We start from the raw sequence: 18,012 nt of genomic DNA on the forward strand, positions 1-18,012 counted from the left end.
TGCGGCCTGATAATGGTGTTTGTTTAGCTATTAGTCAAGCCCTGCTTAGCAGCTCTCTCCCCTCTGGCTGCAGCAGCTCTGATAGATGATGGATGAAGATTACAAGGGTTGGCGGATTGAGGAATGAGTGTCGTGGAGTGGTTTCAATAGCGTCAAGAACATTTGGTGGAAGTGCGTGCATTGAGGAGTTGAGCTCAATGACAAATTGATTTTAAATCGAAAATTGTAATTTGAAACGATGAATATGACAAATGGTAAAGTTACGTTTTTTAACACAGTCATGTTGTGTAATAGCTGCTGTATGTGTGATTGTCATATGCACATTTAAGAAACTGGTAAATGTTGCAAGCTTTTTATGTGTTGTAGTTCCCCTTCTTGCATTAAAAGATAAGAGCATTAATATTTTGATGATATCGTTAATGAGGTGCCCGAAACGCCTCACCTCCTAAGCACGGTGTTTCAGGCACCTCATTAAGCACCAGAGCCATGTCCTGCCGGAAGGAGGCCGGGGCAGAATCAGGACACACTAGAGAGATTATATCTATCGACTAGCTCGGGAACTGGCTCGGTGTCTCCCTGGATGAGCTGGAGGAGTTACTTGTGGAGAAGGGTGTCAGTGAAAGGATAGATGGGCCTGTTTTAAATCTATTAGAACTGGTGCTTGCTTTTAAAAAAAATCATATTGCAAATCAAATTGCTCTTGCAATCTCTCAAGTATCGCATTTAAATTTTTTCCAAATCACTGCGCCGTACTAAGAAGAAGGAGCAGAACTAGTCCAAGCAAATGTGTTTGTGCGTGTGTTTCATTCGTGAGAAAAAGAGTCTGTTAGATGGTGCTCTTGTGTTATGAGTTGAGGTTTTGTGTCGAGGCACACATGGTTTATCAGAGACTACCCTTCCTGTGATTAGGTCCCTTCTTCGGACTAATTAAAAAGTAGCCCAGTCTATTTCCTTTTGCACCACCAGCGGAAAGTACTCCTTCTCACTGAAAGCTATTTAATTTTATGAGGTATTTCTTGCAGCTAATTTAGCCATTACCTTTTAAGCTCTAAACGTGACCTTTTCTCCATATGCTGAACAGCGCTTGCTAATCTTTGGGCCATTACCTGATAGCTGTTAGTCATTACTAAGAGCTAGAATCTTACTGGGCCTCAGCCAACGCTTATATCCCCACCATCACAATGCTCAAGTCACCATCCACACTCTGACTCATCCTGACAAGTGACAGGCACCTGCCAGCTCGCACAAAGGGGCTATTGAGACTCAGTCAGTAACGTGTGTGATTGCCCTCCCTCTGTTCCTGTCCTCCTTCCTTTCCATTCTGCTTTCTTTGCTGAAGTTACTAGAGCTTGTGCTCTATTCATACGCTACCATGTCTCTGTTTAAAGGAATGCATTTTTGGGAATACGCATTTGTTTTCTTTCTATGAGTGAGTTAAGAAGATTGCATTAAACTCATCCAGAGGGAGAAATACACCTACTGGCACTTCTAAAATGCAAAAATTACCATGTTGTATCTTTTTTTTTCTTAAATGCTTACACACAGAAACAGAAACCACTCCTGTGGTTTGGTGGAAACTGCTCAGCTGAACTATTTCTTGGCAAACATAAACGCCTTGTGGAAAGATTCTTCATGTCTTGTCTTCACTGTCAGCTTTCATAATTTCTTTAATGTCATGTAAGCAAGGAAACTGGTTTCTGTAATTAGGTGGGCAAAGAAAGCCGATCTCCCTGATCTCCCTGCATGGGTTATTGCGTTTTTAATCAGCCTTTTATTAGTACACATGTAGAGGGGGGAAAAATCAGGGAGAGAAAGGGAAAGGCAGAGTGGCTAGATAAAAAGGCACATCATTACATGGAGAGTTTTTAAATTATTCCATCCCATTTCTGACTCAAACTGAAACTCAGAGAATCATCTATTAATTTACACAAGTTGGTTTCCACTCCTGAACCACTGACTGTTTAATTCACACACATTTACACTAAGAAAAAAAAATGCAGGCTGTTTGCCTGTCTTCTCGCTATGGCGTCTGCTACCAAATAAAATCAGTAAGGAACATCTTCTATTGCTCATCACTTATTAAATAAGTCTGATAATGCCCAGACATTTAGTCACTGAGCAGTTGCACCAGCATTCACAGTATTATGTATGTGTAGATTCGCAGTCATATGGTTTGTGTAGTCTTGAGAGGCTGAAAAAAGAAGGCAGCTGGACTACTTTAGGTCTGGACTTCAATATGCAGTTGGTGGAGAGTCTCAGGTATTTAACCTGTGGTGTGGGTTGTCCCTTTTGGGGGATGGTGATGGGAAAAAGAACCACACAACCTAAAAATTCCATGTCTCAACCAAGGCATGTCATCGTACTGAGCTGGTCAGCAACTTAAAAGCTGTGTAGCAAAGGGTTATATTGATTACACTAAATGAACAGAGAGACAGCTGTTAAGTACCTAAGCCTTATTTATCAATGAAGTTAACAGAAAATGGCATATTCATAAATGGTATAAACCAGTTTTCTTTTTAATATACATATCTTTTAATAAAGTGCATTTTGATGTTTCACTGGGTAACCATGAGGCTTTAGCATTTGTGCTAACACCACACAGACATAAGTCCTGTCACGCTTCTCATCTTGAACACAGATAGGTGTACTGCTAATGTGCTATAATGATTAGATTAAGGTCGGATGATAAAAACACACAACACTTATGTCCACTACTACACAGGTTTCTTGTTCCTATACATGGGAAGGCAAGCAAATCAGTGACTATAAGATCAGTATTCCCCTTGAAACAAAACGAAAGCTGGGCACTGAGACTAAACCACATTACAAGATACCTTCATGGCTCATTGGCGTTTATGCTGGGGAAGTGAAATCATTATAACCAATAAGCTGTGTAATGGATTCCTTCCCAGCAGTCAGTCTGCCTGCCTGACTTCTTAATTGTCACTGTATGTGTGTCAGTATGTGAGTGTGAGCTGTACTTTATACGTAAGTGCAAGGTGATTGTGGTCCTGGACCAGGGGATCACCTCAGGGTGGTGCACGGATTAGAGAAGCTGCCCTTCAACCCACGGAAGCAGGGATTTAACTTTCTGTGTGTGAGAGCAAGCTTCCGACGCGCTGAAATGCCCTTGAGCAATACACCGAGTTATTACCTGTTCTGAAAAAAGGAGTCTGGCCTCTGACAGAAGATGGTGAAATAAAAAATTCCCCGCAGCTAAGCAGTTGTTGAGTCAAAAGGAAATGAGGGTCAGTGCTGACACAGTGAGTGGATTGTTTGTGTAGTAGACTGACGAAACATTGGACTAGTTTTCTGATCTGTTGGTATATTATTCATCAAAACTATGTCAATAAAAACAAGACTAGAATATTAATTGACTGACGGATAATGAAAATATTTTAGTTGGAGTTTCAGCTGTGGGTGTAGAAATACAATGCACAATACAGTACAGTTGGGACGCTTTATAAAGTTTAAATAAAAACAATATGGAATGACTTGCAACCCCATATTTTATTCACACAGAAAACACACCAAACTGGTAAACTGAGAAAATGTACCATGTGGGGAAAAAACCCCAACATCTGGAGGAAGGTTTTGCATCTAATTAGGTTAACTGGCAACAGGTCAGTAACATGATTGTGTATAAAAAGAGCATCTTAGAGAGGCAGAATTTCTCAGAAGTAAAGATGAGCAGATGTTTTGCAAAAATCTGCATCTATAAATTGTGGAACAATTGTGTGATCTTTGGACTGTCAGGCAGCACTGAATTACAAACAGGCACGATTGTATCATGGAAATCACTGCAGGGGCTCGGAAACACTTCCAGAAACCATTGTCTACAAACATAGTTCACTGTGCTATCCACGATTTTAGGTTAAAGTTTTGTCATGCAAAGAAGAAACCATAAATGAACATGAGCCAGAAACATCTTTTATGGGACAAAACTAAATAAAATGGATTGAGGCAAACTGGAAATCTGTTCTGTGGAAATTTGAATTTCTTTTTGGAAAAAAGAATGGATGTAATGTCCTCTAGACCAGCGGTCCCCAACCTTTTTTGCGCCACAGACCGGTTTATGCCCGACAATATTTTCACGGACCGGCCTTTAGGGTGTCGCGGATAAATACAACAAAATAAAACTAGTACCGGTACCGAAAAAAAGATTTATTCATAACACACGTGAATAGACCCAGGAAAACCGAGTTAACGATAAAAACGATAAAAACGATAAAAACGATAAAAACGATAACAAAATAACGCTGAAAACCGATAAAAACCCTGAAAACCATACATTTCACACCTGAGCCTCAACTCTCGCGGCCCGGGACCGCTGCTCTAGACTAAAACAGAGAGGGAACATCCAGCTTGATGCCTCAAAAGCCTGCATCTCTGATGGTATGGGGGGTACATTAGTGGAACTGGCAGCCTGTACATCACGGTGTATGAAAGGTGTATAAGCAGACTGTAGAGCAACACATGCGCCCATTGACTTTTTCAAGGAAAGCCTTGCATATTTCAGCAAGACAATGCTGAATGACAGATGTCTCTATTATAAGATCATGGCTACATAGTGGAACTGTCCAGGAGCTGAATTGGCCCTCCTGGAGTCCAGACATTTGACCAGTTGAAAACATTTGGACTATCATGAAACAAACAACACAAAAAAGACGACCCAGGACTCGAGTATCGAGAATTCCATATCAAACAGGAATGGGATAAGAGTCCTCTCCCAAAAATCCAGCAACTGGTCTCAGTTCCCATATGTTTCCAGACTGTAATTAAAAGAATAGAGGATGCTACACAGTGCTAAACTTTTTTTAATATGCCAGAATTAAAATATAGGTTTATTATTTCCCAAAAATTGCATTTGTTTTTATATACATTTTACACAGCGTACCAAGTTATATGGAATTGGGGCTGTGCATTATGTCTGAGTGAGTGAAATAGGTGAGTTTGGGTATGCCTGTCTGCACCCTACAGCTGTTAGTATGCATTAGTAAATGTCTGGATGTGGCCACGATGGCAGTCGGAAGAGGCACTGGCTCCTGAAAGTACCTTTTCTCTGCCAGGCCAGGCCGTTTAATCAGGTTTCCCGCATCTGCCAGCTGTGTCCACACTGCAAACAGCCACTCTGTCCCACTGGAGAGCTGCAGCATCCAGCTGGGGTTGGGGGAGGCCAGTTAGCATTGGGAGATTAGCCCAAGCTGCTGTTGGCCAGAAAGAAGAGGTTGAATTTCTGTGTTTGTTTGAGAGACAAACAGAGATTGAGAGATTACAAGAGACACAGAGGTCGGCTGCCGGGCGGTATGAGGCAGAGAAGCCTGGTAGTGAGTGAGTGTGTGTATATGTGTGTGTGTGTCGCTGAACACGAGCACATTTAAATGTGTACTCTGCTCAAGTAGTTTGTGTGTGCAAGCCTGTGGTTTCGCGCTCTTGCTGCTCAAGTGTCCAGCTGGCAGAAGGGAGATAGCAGGAGCCTTGAAAATGGTGACGGAGCGGTAAACAGACACACAAACAGTCTATCAGTCCTAATGAGGAAAACTGCTGTGCCTAAAAGGATCGTGTGCATGTGTGCACGCAGGTTATGCTCGCACCGGCTGACTCATGGTCATACATCATAACAGACAAACATACACAAGAGGACAGACGCATGTAGACACACACAAGCAGAAGCGCAGAGATGTGAGAATTGGGACACATACGGTCTAATAAGAGAGCAACTTGTGATACACACACTCTTGGGTCATGGGCCAACTTTAAAGGTGTTAGCAAATTTAGGCCAGAGCAGCTGGATCCCGCTAAAGTGGACCAGCCCCATCAACCCCCCCGCCCCCCCTGGTGCCCTGAATACAATGGCTGGGCTGGCTGCTTTTGGTGAGCATGGTTTTCCCAGTCAGTCAAATTGAAATAAATGAACTGCCAGCCCTGACGGCAGGGTAATTGTTCATATGGAAATTGGATTACCATCGTCACACCAGCCCTCCTTTACAACTTGTGAAACAATTTTACTCCGAGCATGGGACAAGACTGTTTGCATGTCAAAAAAGGAAGTGGTGGGGGGAATGGAAGACATGCAGAGAAAGAGTTCTCCACACTCTCCCGCTTCATGTTTCATCTTTTAACAATGCTTCTGTTCTGCCTGTGGTTTCCTTGGTGGTGGCAGGAAAATAAAGGACAAGGATCCACCCCTCAGTTCCAGTTCCTTGTCATGGCTCTCAACCTGGTTTGTTGTATTTCCTTGGGCTCACTTTATCATGCTTTTTCAGCATGCTACATGCTGTTAGAGACATGGTAAGGTTTGCCTCAGAGCATTAACCCCTCGTTCACCTCTCTTTACCCGGGGTCGACTTCTCTGGGGACAGGCTGCTAATTTAATCGTAGTTCACTTTTATCAGTGTATAACAGTGAAAGTGGTTTCAGTGGTTTCACATCAGTGTCAGAGCTGTCAAAGGCAGCTCTCCAGTAAAGAAAGTGCTGAATATGAATGATCGCAGTATGGGGTGATATCCTATTAGATTTTCGGGGTAGGGTGTCTGTTTCTTTATTTATTATATCAGTTTCCTTTCTGTATCTATTTTAATAAGGGCGAGGGGACTCATGCCGCTTCAAAACTTGCCGGGTCAGCAGTTATGTAACCGTTTGTGTATCTGATCTAATCTAATCATCAAAGACATATTTCTCCAGAATTTCAATTCTGCTATCTCCTTCCTGATCTTTTGCTCCCTTACCACGACACACTTGCAGACTTCCTCCTTAGGATTGGCCAAGAGGCGTGTGGACTGCCATGCTGGGTTTTAGTGCCCCTGTGTCAAAGAAACACAGCATGGCAGTTTGAAGAGAAGAGTGTCTTTGTGTGGTCTGAGCAGGATTACCTCGTCAGCACTTCAAGCTGAGCTGGTTTCATGTATTGGGGCTTGCACATGTATCTCTAAGCCTGTGGATTTGTGTGTGTGTGTGTGTGTGTGTGTGTGTGTGCGCGCGCGTGTGTGTGTGTATAGGGGCACACACCTTCCATTTTTCAATTTAATATCTTTCATTTTTTCTCTGCTGAAAGCTGCTTCTCCTGTCCAGACATGTCCTACCTTATGGAGGAAGGGTGGAAGAAATGCTTCTGTATTTGTCAATAAAAGGTGTGCGTTTGCGCATGTGTGAAATGATAAGCAAGGAAACAAAAAAGGCACACCTATGTGCTACAGGCAAGCCTGTGCATGCCATACCTCAACAGTTTAGCTGTCCTACTTCGCTTCTCTCAAACCGAAGGAGTACATTTGAATTGGAGACTACATATCAGAGCGGTGTAGCACATCGTTTTCGTATGGCTCATTCAACTCTGAGCTGAATCTTCAGTTTGGTGTCGTTATGGTGAGGTGAGTAGTCAACTTAGCTTAAACAAGTACTGTTTAGGAAATGCGGTTTATTGACAACACTACTGATATAGTTTGTCTGAGGAGAACAAGACAGTTTTCACAAGTCTTTATTCCAATTAATATTGTAAGGACTGGACAACACAACTTACAGATACTGTTGAGCCTTAAAATGTTCAGAGCGTTTGGGTATTTGAGGTTTGTGCATCTCATTTATAACAAATAACAAAATGTGTACTTCCTACTTTCTTCCACAATGGAAAAAATATTAGTTGCACTGCATTTTTGCTCCTTTAGTTTTCTGTTGTTGCCTAGTTTCATTTTCACTTAGTTTTACATACCGAGTGCTAGAAATTGCTCTCTGGAGATCTGCCCCAAGACCTACTGGTAGCTCATATTTTCACAGCATTTGCATTAAAATTACTGCATTTGTGCTACAATGCCATTCTTTTTTAGATCAGAGGGTGGATAACTGCAGCATTTTTCTTTATAATGTGGTCAAATTCAAGAACAACACAAATCAGTAAATCCAAAAGAATGAAAGCTGAATACTAAAACTGAACATTATAACCTCCCTGAATGATTTATTCATGAAGAATTTTCAAGCACCGCTGTAACAGACAGCATTAGTTTTAACTAGGTGCAAAGTACCTGTTAAACTGTTGAGTGACAGTGAGGTGACTACCCTGTGGTGGGACTGAATGAATTTTTCATCTCAAGGTTTCTACAAGCTTTGTAAATATATGCATAGTTAGGAAGAATGATACAGTTTTACATGTGTTTAAAGTAAATACAACCTACTATAAACAGTCATGAAAAAAGTGCACCCCATGGTTCAGTAGCTTTTAGAAAAGACTTTAGCAGTAATGACCCAAAGTAATCATTTTCTGTATGACTCTGTCACATCACTATGAAGGAATTTTTGCCCACTAATCTTCTAAAAGTAGAGAAGCTTCTAAAACGTTGCTTCAGTTGTGGGCATTCATTTATGCACAGCTCTCTTAAGGTCCCAACACAGCAATCAGGTTTTCGTAATTTAATTTTTTTCTTTTTCAGCCATTCTGTTATAAATTTGCTGTTTCAGCCAAACTTTACCTGTCGGAAAAATAGCCTGTGTGCTGAGACACAACACAACGCTCTAGACTGTGTTATTATTCTTGTTAAATAAATAACACATTATAATATGTTTTGTAGTTAACCTGAAGCTGTACTTACATAATTGTAAAAACTGCTAAAGACCAGAATTAGCCCATTTAAGCATTCTTGTAAAGAGTTAAAGAAGTTCTAAAGCGCAAAGATCCCAAAGATTTTTTTTCTTTCTGTAACCACAAACAATCACGTGAAAAGGAATGAGGTGAAATGCCTAATTTAAGGTCAATTCAGTGCTGGCTTCAGGCTGTTTGAATTTGAAAATTGACTTTCACCAGATCATATTTTTCAGATGTGCCAGCTTCATTAGTGCATGATGTGTTTCATTATTATTTATTCCAGGCCATTGGAGGCTTCATTAGCTGCAGGCTGATGCAGCACGCAGCCTCTAAATTTAGCAGGCTTTTATTTATTCAGAATAGCCGCGTGTTGGATGATATGCCCAGTTGTCATGTTCTCTCACAGCAGACATGTTGAAAAAAAGAGGTGGGTTGGTCTGGGGAGAAATGGGCCTCATTCCACCTGTGCCACCCCCACCAGGCGTCTGTATCTGCTCAGCTCTTTGAAGCCTCTTTAATTCCAGCGTTAAGGATTAAGCCCATGGAAAAAAAAAGGATAAAAAGTGATAGAGTGACAGAAGGAGACATCTTAGGAGAGAACAGGCTCTTTTGAAATATGTTAAGAAATTCGTTTGCACTGACCCACAATGCAACATCTGAGGGAAATTTGTGTGACACATTTTTTTGTCTGATCAGGGACTGGCCATAGGATTTGCATGAATAGGAAAAGCACCCTTTGAAGTTGCAGTTGTAAGTGATTCTGGAGTTTTCTGAAACCTAAATGAGTGTCCAGAGATGATTGTCCTTGAATTTGTGGTCTGAGAAAGTTGGTTTTCACAGCGAGTATTTTTTTTTGTCACAGATACCACTGACATAATCCACTTTTTTTCTGTGTGGTATGTCATATCAGGGTAAATTGATAGAAAAGGGGATATTACAGTTTTTAGTGAAAGACACAGAGTCATCTAGCTACACCATGTCTGTAGACAATCCATTAAAAAGTGGGAATTGTACATTGTAGCAGTATACAAACAGCTGTTTAATTTCATTCTTTAGGTGTGCAGATATGCAGTAGGTGTAATTGTATGTACAGGAGTGTGCTGACAAAGTGTTTTTGACTGGTATGTTCTTAAGCAGAAAAAATGCACATTAAAGGTCATGTAGCTTGTTAGACTACCTGAATCTGTCTAGTCAAAACATAATAATAGTCAGATGGCACCTTTATATGAGAAAATTAGTATACCAACTTACATACTACATACAATCTCACCCTAAATTTGCTCAGAGTAAAGTTTTTGTTTACAGATCACTGAGCCCTGGCTCACAGAGCTGCTGATTTCATTCTGTGGTGATATTTTTCTTTAATACCATTTTCCCTTTTAGTTTTTCTCTGTGGACATTTTTGCAGTTTGTCTCTGTTTTGCTTTTGACGTCAACATTTTGAGGCTGTGAGGCTGTTTTGCAACTCGTGCAGTTTCTGTGAAGCTTCCCTGAAAACTCAAGCACAAGCGTTATTGTCCTGCCGCTTAAAGCTGACACGGGCTTGTAATTGCCGATGGATATGTCCTTTGAAATTGAAGTTGTGTTACTTTAGAGCTGAAATAATAGTTTACATAATATACCCTTTATTTTGTCCACTCTGTACTGTGCATGTAAACTCAAGATTTCTTTTCTTTTTTTTGGTCTTTTCCTCTCAGTTAAATCTTGGCATAATACTTACCGCCCCTCCTTCTTAATTAAAGCTGTAAAAACCAGCCGCACACATTTCTGTCCTGAATAAGCAGAGAGAGGGATTTTATTGCACCATTCCAATTTTAATGGAAATATTTAAGACTATGAATTGAAAAGGGCACAATACATTTATGCAATGAAATGGGTTAAGGAGGGGGGGGGGGGGCTAAAAAAATCAAATCAAATCAAAAAATCGAATTGTGTCTACTTAAATGAAAATGAGTGTTTGAGTGTGCCAGTGAAATTAACAGCCCCCCCCCCCCCACCCCCCCCCCCCACCCCCCCCAGGCAAATGTCCAATCAGTGGTCTCCCCACTTAGTCCAGTGAGCAAAGGCAGGTTGACATAATAAAACACAGTTTTGGCAAGTGACTTTGACAAATGTGTCTGTGAACTTGACTGGCAAGATGAAATGAGGAGGAGGATACTACTGAGTGTGTGCAAGACTGAAACCACATGCAAACATACACTAACATTTGCTGTGTGGGCAATGGCTGCTTCAAAGCCACCTGCAGTTCCATATTTACCACAGCCTGCGCAAACAGCAGTGAACGAAGGCTCCGCAGGCACCTGCTGTTAGCCGGTACATGAGGCTGTCTGTAGTTTACAAGGATGTTGTGTGATCATATTTCCTGAGACAAAACAGTGTACTTCCTAAACACATTGTGCGGCTGTTAGGGGGGAAAAAAAGAAAGTGCAAATGAAGTTGGATGTGATCCAAGCTTTTTAAAGAGTTATTTATTGTGTTATGGGTTGAGATCTAGTTGTTATCCTTCGTCTTTTTTACCCCTACACAAACCAGTTTTATTTTTTTCACCAGTGATGGCTTGAGATAAGTCAGTTGAATTCAAAATAACCCCCCCCCCCTTAATATAACTGGATCAGGGAGTTGAGTCAGACACAAACACCTACGCCATGCGCTGTCATCTCGAGGCAGTTTTTAAATGGTTTTAGCCCCATAACCTAAATCTGTGACTCTAAAGTGGGATATGCTTCATGTGTTGTACACCTTAAAATCCAACATGACTGTGTGCCAGTGCACAAAGCAAGGTTCATACAGACATGGATGAGCGAGTTTGATGTAGAAGAACTTGACTGGCCTGCACACAGTCCTGACCTCAAACTGACCCTCAGCCCCTCCCAGTGAAGCAGACTTGTTGCTTAGAACCACTGTAAAGACAACTGATTTACCTTCAATTTTATGTATGAGTATATGTGTATGTATGTGGGGTTATATTAAGTACACACCAACCCTTTGTTGATGTGTCATGTTGCTGATAGTTAATGTGCATTTAAAGTTCCGTTTAACTTCATTAATAATAAAACACTTCTTCCTTTCTGTTCCTTTCAGAGATGGCAAGCTGGGTCTCCATCCTCCTCTTCCTCTTCTGGCTGTCAGTCTCTCAAGCCCAAGGGGGGAGTGGAAAAATCCCCACTGTGGAGTTCGTCTCTGAAACCCTGATTAACAATGTGGTCCAGGACCCACAGACTGGTCGCATCTACCTGGGAGCAGTCAACAATATCTTCCAGCTGAGCCCGTCCCTCAAGAAGGAGGCCCGCACTGAGACAGGCCCAAAAAAAGATGCCAAAACATGTACACCTCCTGCTTCAGGCTGTCAGGACACAGTGCTCATGCCCAACAGCAACAAACTTCTGCTGGTCCATCCATCCAATGGTTCACTAATAGTATGCGGCAGTCGGTACAAAGGCATATGTTCCCTCCTCAACCTGTCTAATGTAGAACAAGAGCTGTATTACAATGACAACAAAGGAGAGAGGACTTACGTGGCTAGCATAGAGGATAATGTGAACGTGGTGAGCGTCATGTCCAACTACACAAAAAATGGCCGGACATTCAAAGTGTTCCTTGTTGGAAAGGGCTATGGAAGCCTGGACAGTACAAAACTAATCAGCACACGAATCCTTGAGGACTACCAGGACTGGGTTGTGTTTGAGAACATCATTGAGGCATCAGCGGTACAGACGGCGCCATTTGTCCTCAAGTACTTACACGACTTCCGACATGCCTTCAAAGAGGATGGTTTTGTGTATTTCCTCTTTTCTCGGACTCTCGATGGCACAGATAACAAAAACTTGACTTTTGTGTCTCGTCTTTGTGAAAATGACCAACATTACTATTCGTACACAGAGCTCCAGTTAACCTGTGGTACAAACAACCGGTACAACAAAGTCCAAGCTGCATATGTGGCTTTTCCAGGAAAAGAGCTGGCACGGGTCATGTCTCAATCTGGTAATTATGGGACGGTCACCTCATTCACAAAAGTCCTCTTCATGGTGGCTCATCCAGATGATGACGAAAGCGACTCTGCTCTCTGCATGTACCCGCTGAACTCCATCAATCAGCAGCTGATGGATATCATCAGTGCATGCTACAGTGACTCTGGGGAGATTTCTGGGGTTCCTGCTGTGGACGTACCCTACTCATCTCAAACCTACACAGCATGCACTTCAACAATTTCTGTAAGTGCTTCTTTGTCAGCTGACTGTAATTTAAAAGAATGTTTTGAAAAACTCAGATTGGTATAATCTTTAATGCAGTTATCACTTTTTACTATAAAATCTCAACATTTAATTTGTTCTCCGGATCACTTGTAATCTGACCAAGGCTTAAAAAACAAAGCTCATACACTACATTAACGTGCAATAGTGTCCAATAAGAATTTGTTGGAGAAAGACACAATTCTTGTAGTCTCTGTACACCACCACAGTGGATTTTAAATCACACAATCAAGACGTGGCTAAAGTGCAGACTTTCTACTTTAATTAAGGGGTTTCAGTATTTTTGGGGTTTTGTTTGTTTAGCATTTGTCTGAATCTTAGCAGAGAGTATAGCCCTGTACACTTCACATTTCATCCTTCTGTTTCTGTTTCGATCAGCAGTCACAGTAATCAGACAGTAGTGACCCAGTTTCAGTGGCAGCTATACATGCCCAATCTGATCATGAGCTGTTTCTATCCTCTCCATATTTTTCTCTACCCATCATTCTAATTCAGGCTGTTAATCTTGGTCTAAGAAGGTTGGAAAGAAAAGCGTCTGGACTTCTTTAAGTTGCTTGAAGACATTTCACCTCTCATCCGAGAAGCTTCTTCAGTTCTAGGGTCAAATGGTGGAAAGTCCCAGATTTAAGCCCTGTGGGAGGATTCCCCCAAGAGAGACAATTGATGCTCTTCCTAATCACACAAGCCAAGGTGTAAAAACGGGTGTAGGTCACAATCAGCCAAGGTTTCGGATGAGCTCATTGTGAAACCTAACCCCACCCTATCATGTGATTTCTTGAGGTCAGATGGCCCAGGATGCGAGTGGCCGTGAAGGGATCTCAAAACTTGATTATAGATGGCAGACAGTTGGTGTCGTAAGCCACCGCCTCTGTTCAAAGACGGCTGTTCACAGTGGACATAGATGGCTTCTTTCACTTCTCTTTAAATCTGGGACTCTCCACCATTTGACCCTAGAACTGAAGAAGCTTCTCGGATGAGAGGTGAAACGTCTTCAAGCAACTTAAAGAAGTCCAGATGCTTTTCTTTCCAAGCTCCTTAGACTACGATGACCTGGATGACTGAGAACCTTCATAGACATGCTGTTTATCTTGGTTTCACCTGTCCAAAGATTATTTTTTTTTCAGAACTGTAAAGGCTCTTTCAGATTTTCTTTGGCAAAGTGTAATTTGATCCTCTTGTTCTTGAGTGTAACCGATAGTTTGAACCTTGTTCTATTCCCATTCATGGAGGTGTCGTGATATGCCTACCTCCCCTGGGTGTTTTTGACTTAGATGTTATGAAGCCGTTTTTCTTATCTATGGAAATAATTTTTCTCAGGTCTTTATGTGTTGCTGAGCTGGCCATTTCATTCCTTATTTTCTAAGAAAGTACCAGATTTTTAATTTTTTTTATTCCTGAAGTTTTTATTATTTCTGTCCATCCAACCATCTATTCGCTTCCGCTTATCCTTTTTCAGGGTTGTGAGGGGCGTCTGGAGCCTGTCTTAGGGTGAGAGGCAGGGTACACTGTGGACAGGTCGCCAGTCTGTTGCAGGGCCCTGCGACAGAATATTATTTCTGATTCTGGTTTATTTTTTCAGCTGAATGTTAGCCTGTCTCACTTGCACTGACATGTATTTGGGCATTTTTATTTACAATTAGAAAGAAAAGCTATAAAATGTAAATTCGACACTTCAAACCACCTTCAGATATTACGTCCGCTTCATTTGTCATGAAGTAACAAGGGAACTGGCCTCACCTGGAACTACTTGTCAGTTGAATATCCAGTTGGTTTTGAGCCTCTAAAGAAGGGGGACTGTGTATAAAAATGGCTCAAATTCCCGAAGAAGTTTTGGCAAAGATTTGCTAAAATGCCTTGAGTTAAAGCTTAAAGTTTAACTTCAATCACTTATTGATTGTTTGATTTAAAACCTGCCTTTGTGGTGTAGAAAGACAAAACCACCAAAATTACGCCTTTGTTCAAGTTATAGGCCGAACTTTAATATGGCTCACTCTCCTCTCACCATGTACTAAATACACCTGTCGAATTTGGCGGTCTATTCATGTTTTAAAATTTTCCCTTGACCATTGCTGCCTCTGACATGTCAAGACCGCTGCTACCCTGCATCATTGGTTGATATTTTAGCTGTTTCACATCTGCAGCTCCCACCATAGGGTCTGCAGCTGTAGGGTATTTACTTTAGAGAGTGACTGAGCTTAATACCGAGATCAGTACCTACTCAGAAATAATTTAAATGTTCCATGAACAATTTTCATATGCCAAAGACTTTTTTTAGTTATGGCCCAACTTAACTGGTTATTTTACATTTTTTACTTGCATGTATTAGTAGTTTCTTGTTAAGTGATCGTTAACACGAGCTTTCCTATTGTTCTCGTCTCAGACTTCCAACTCTAAAGCAAATACTTACTTGTAATTTTTATTCATTATTTTAATCAAAGAAGTGATCAGTCAAAACAAAGCCAATTTTAGATCGTAGATTAAAACGGTCGAGTGTTCAAAGCACATTTCCCATCTCTGTTATAAAGTTTAAGTAGGATACGAACAGTACTGCAAAGACAGTTAATGTTATTGGAGTGAAAAGCAAACAATGTCTGATCGTCCCTTCTTGTTATCCTTTCCCTTTACAGAAGGATGCATTGGGAAACTTCAAGTGTGGTGCAGAGCATTTGCTTTCGCCTCTGGCAAGCAAGCCAGCATTTGGCTTAAAGGCAGATGCAGTGTTGACCATGTCGGTCCATCTGACTGCTGTAACTGTTGCTGTGGAGAATGACCACACGATCGCCTTTTTGGGCAGCGCCAACGGAGAGGTCTTCAAGGTTGAGTTCTCCTGTGGTTTTTTTTTTTTTTTTTGTGGGAGATTTTTTTTTCCTCAGTTTAAACTTTTATCCTTTTATCCTAAACTTTTAAAACCTCAAATTTGTCTTACCTTTTGTTTTTTGTGTATTTTGTCCAGGTACACCTGAGACCAGGTGAATATGGCAACGAGCCGTACTCCTATGTTGGCAACAACATAGGAGAGAATGTCAACAAGAACCTTTTCCTTGACCAAAGCCAGAGCCACCTCTACATTACCACAGAGAAAAGGGTGTGTGTGTGTATATTTAACACTTATTATACATTAAAATTCAGGCAGAGTACTTGCTGGTGCTAAGAGTGAGATCCACAAAGACTGTATTCATTTAAAAGAGAAAAAAATTGACCCAAAGCCAAAAAATTATGCTGTGGGTATGCACGGAGAAAAGCCTGTATGGTGCCACTGTAGAAAGCTGCCTTGATTAAAACGAGAGATGTTGCTTTCAAAGTGTCTTATAATATAAGACAAAGTGTTAATAGCTCTGCTGAGCAGCCTCAGTCTAATGTGGAGAGGAAAGCTGACTGTCTTAGAGAGCGGGCACATACAATACCATTTAAATATGGAGATGGTATTTTTAGAAGGGAATGCATGGACTTCACAGATCACAATCAAAAGTAGCAACGCCAGCTGCATTAAGAATAGATAAACAGATCTATACAGAATCATGGCTTTGTTCTCACATCCACACAGCTGACCAATCACAGCACGAGTGTTAGCATTTTAGAAAAAAAAATAAATTAAAAAAAAATATATATATATATATATAATCAAAATTATTTGCTCCGTTGCTTTTTTAAGTTTGTGATTTCAGAAGTTTTGCTTTCATTATATTGACTCACATCTGTTTCTGCAGAGGGGGAAGAGTTTCTAATGTTGATGCTGTTAAACATTCAGATTTTATCTGAAAAATACTGATGTCTTGAAATAAGATCTAATGGATTGGCTTTTACATGTAAAAAAGAAAAAGAAAACAATTTCACCCTGGTTACAGTAAACATTCAGTGTTTTGTGTTGAATAAACCAAGTAATTAAACATGGGGAGAAGACACGAGAGACCCCACTCGCTCCCACTCTGCACACCTGCAACATACTAAGGAACATTTACAGCTACACTTTAAATACTTGTTATTTTTGTCCAGTGTCTCCCTTAAGGTGCACCTTTTGATCATATTTCATGTTGTAATAATCCAGATCACCAAGGTGCCAGTGCAGACGTGCCTCGAAATGAAAGACTGCCAATCATGCGTGGGACTGAGGGACCCTTACTGTGGCTGGTGTGTTTTGGAGGGCAGGTGAGGATCTCTCACACACACACACACACACACACACACACACACACACATGTCTGGTTTGCTATCCTCGTGGGGACATCCCATTGACATAATGCTTTCCCTAGCCCCTTACCCTAACCCTAACCATTAAAAATGAATGCCTAACCCTAACCCTTACCCTAAACCTAACCATAACCTAATTGTAACCCTGACAGTAAAACCGCATTTTGAGTGTGAAAATTGCTTTCAACCCCGAGGGGACCTGGATTTTGGTCCCCACGGTGCAGAAAGTCCCCACCAGGATAGTAAAAGTCAGATTTTGGTCCCCACCAGGATAGTACGAACCCGTACACACACACACACACACACACACACACACACACACACACACACACACACACAGACACATATATAAGTACATTTACAAATGCATGCACACAGCAACAGACTAACACAAACACCCACACATGCAATTCCATCTGTAAAACACAGCAGGATATTTGTTCAGTGTTTTATTGCAGACACTTTTAGTACCCCTCAGTGTTTATATTCCATCTCCTGTTGTCCGTGCAGCCGTAAGGAATTAAAGCTGTTTGTCAGCCCCACACGGCGAAGGCAGGCTGTGCAATTTACTCTCATCAGCCTATATTTATCAGGGTCTGGAGGGTAGAAAAGTGCGCATGTATCATGTGTTTTACAGGGATGTGATCATGACTAGGAAAAAGAAGCAAACTCTGTCCCTCTGGAACTATCTGATATATCCGATGCTCTTACTGTGCAACATTGTGCATGCTATTTAGTGTTAGAGCTGAAATCTGTTTATCAGTTGATAAGTCAATTGACAGAATATGAATCAGCAACTTTTCATAAAGAATTAATCAATTCAGTCATTTCTCAGGCAAATGATTTGATGATTCGAGCTTTTGAATAGGATAATTCTGCAATTTTTCTTTTCCTTCAATTGCTGCAAATGATTTGAAGCAGTGCTTAGCTCGTTTGCTTCTCATTTATGAAAAAAATCAGTCCGTGTGATTTACAGTGCAAATTTGATGTTGCATTATATCC

General features: G+C 41.1%; 1 protein-coding gene across 3 annotated transcripts in view; it reads left to right on the forward strand.

The window, feature by feature from the left end:
* Positions 1-18,012, forward strand: part of LOC134631209 (plexin-B2-like) — a 129,848-nt gene that overhangs the window by 73,090 nt on the left and 38,746 nt on the right. For all 3 annotated transcript variants that reach the window (XM_063479310.1, XM_063479311.1, XM_063479312.1), the window contains 4 exons: positions 11,654-12,783; positions 15,450-15,638; positions 15,776-15,907; positions 16,868-16,968. In XM_063479310.1, coding sequence (XP_063335380.1) covers positions 11,656-12,783; positions 15,450-15,638; positions 15,776-15,907; positions 16,868-16,968 — 1,550 coding nt within the window. In that variant the 5' untranslated portion in view covers positions 11,654-11,655. The remainder of the gene's footprint in view (positions 1-11,653; positions 12,784-15,449; positions 15,639-15,775; positions 15,908-16,867; positions 16,969-18,012) is intronic.

This window comes from Pelmatolapia mariae, linkage group LG7, assembly GCF_036321145.2.
Source record: "Pelmatolapia mariae isolate MD_Pm_ZW linkage group LG7, Pm_UMD_F_2, whole genome shotgun sequence".
NCBI lineage: Eukaryota > Metazoa > Chordata > Actinopteri > Cichliformes > Cichlidae > Pelmatolapia > Pelmatolapia mariae.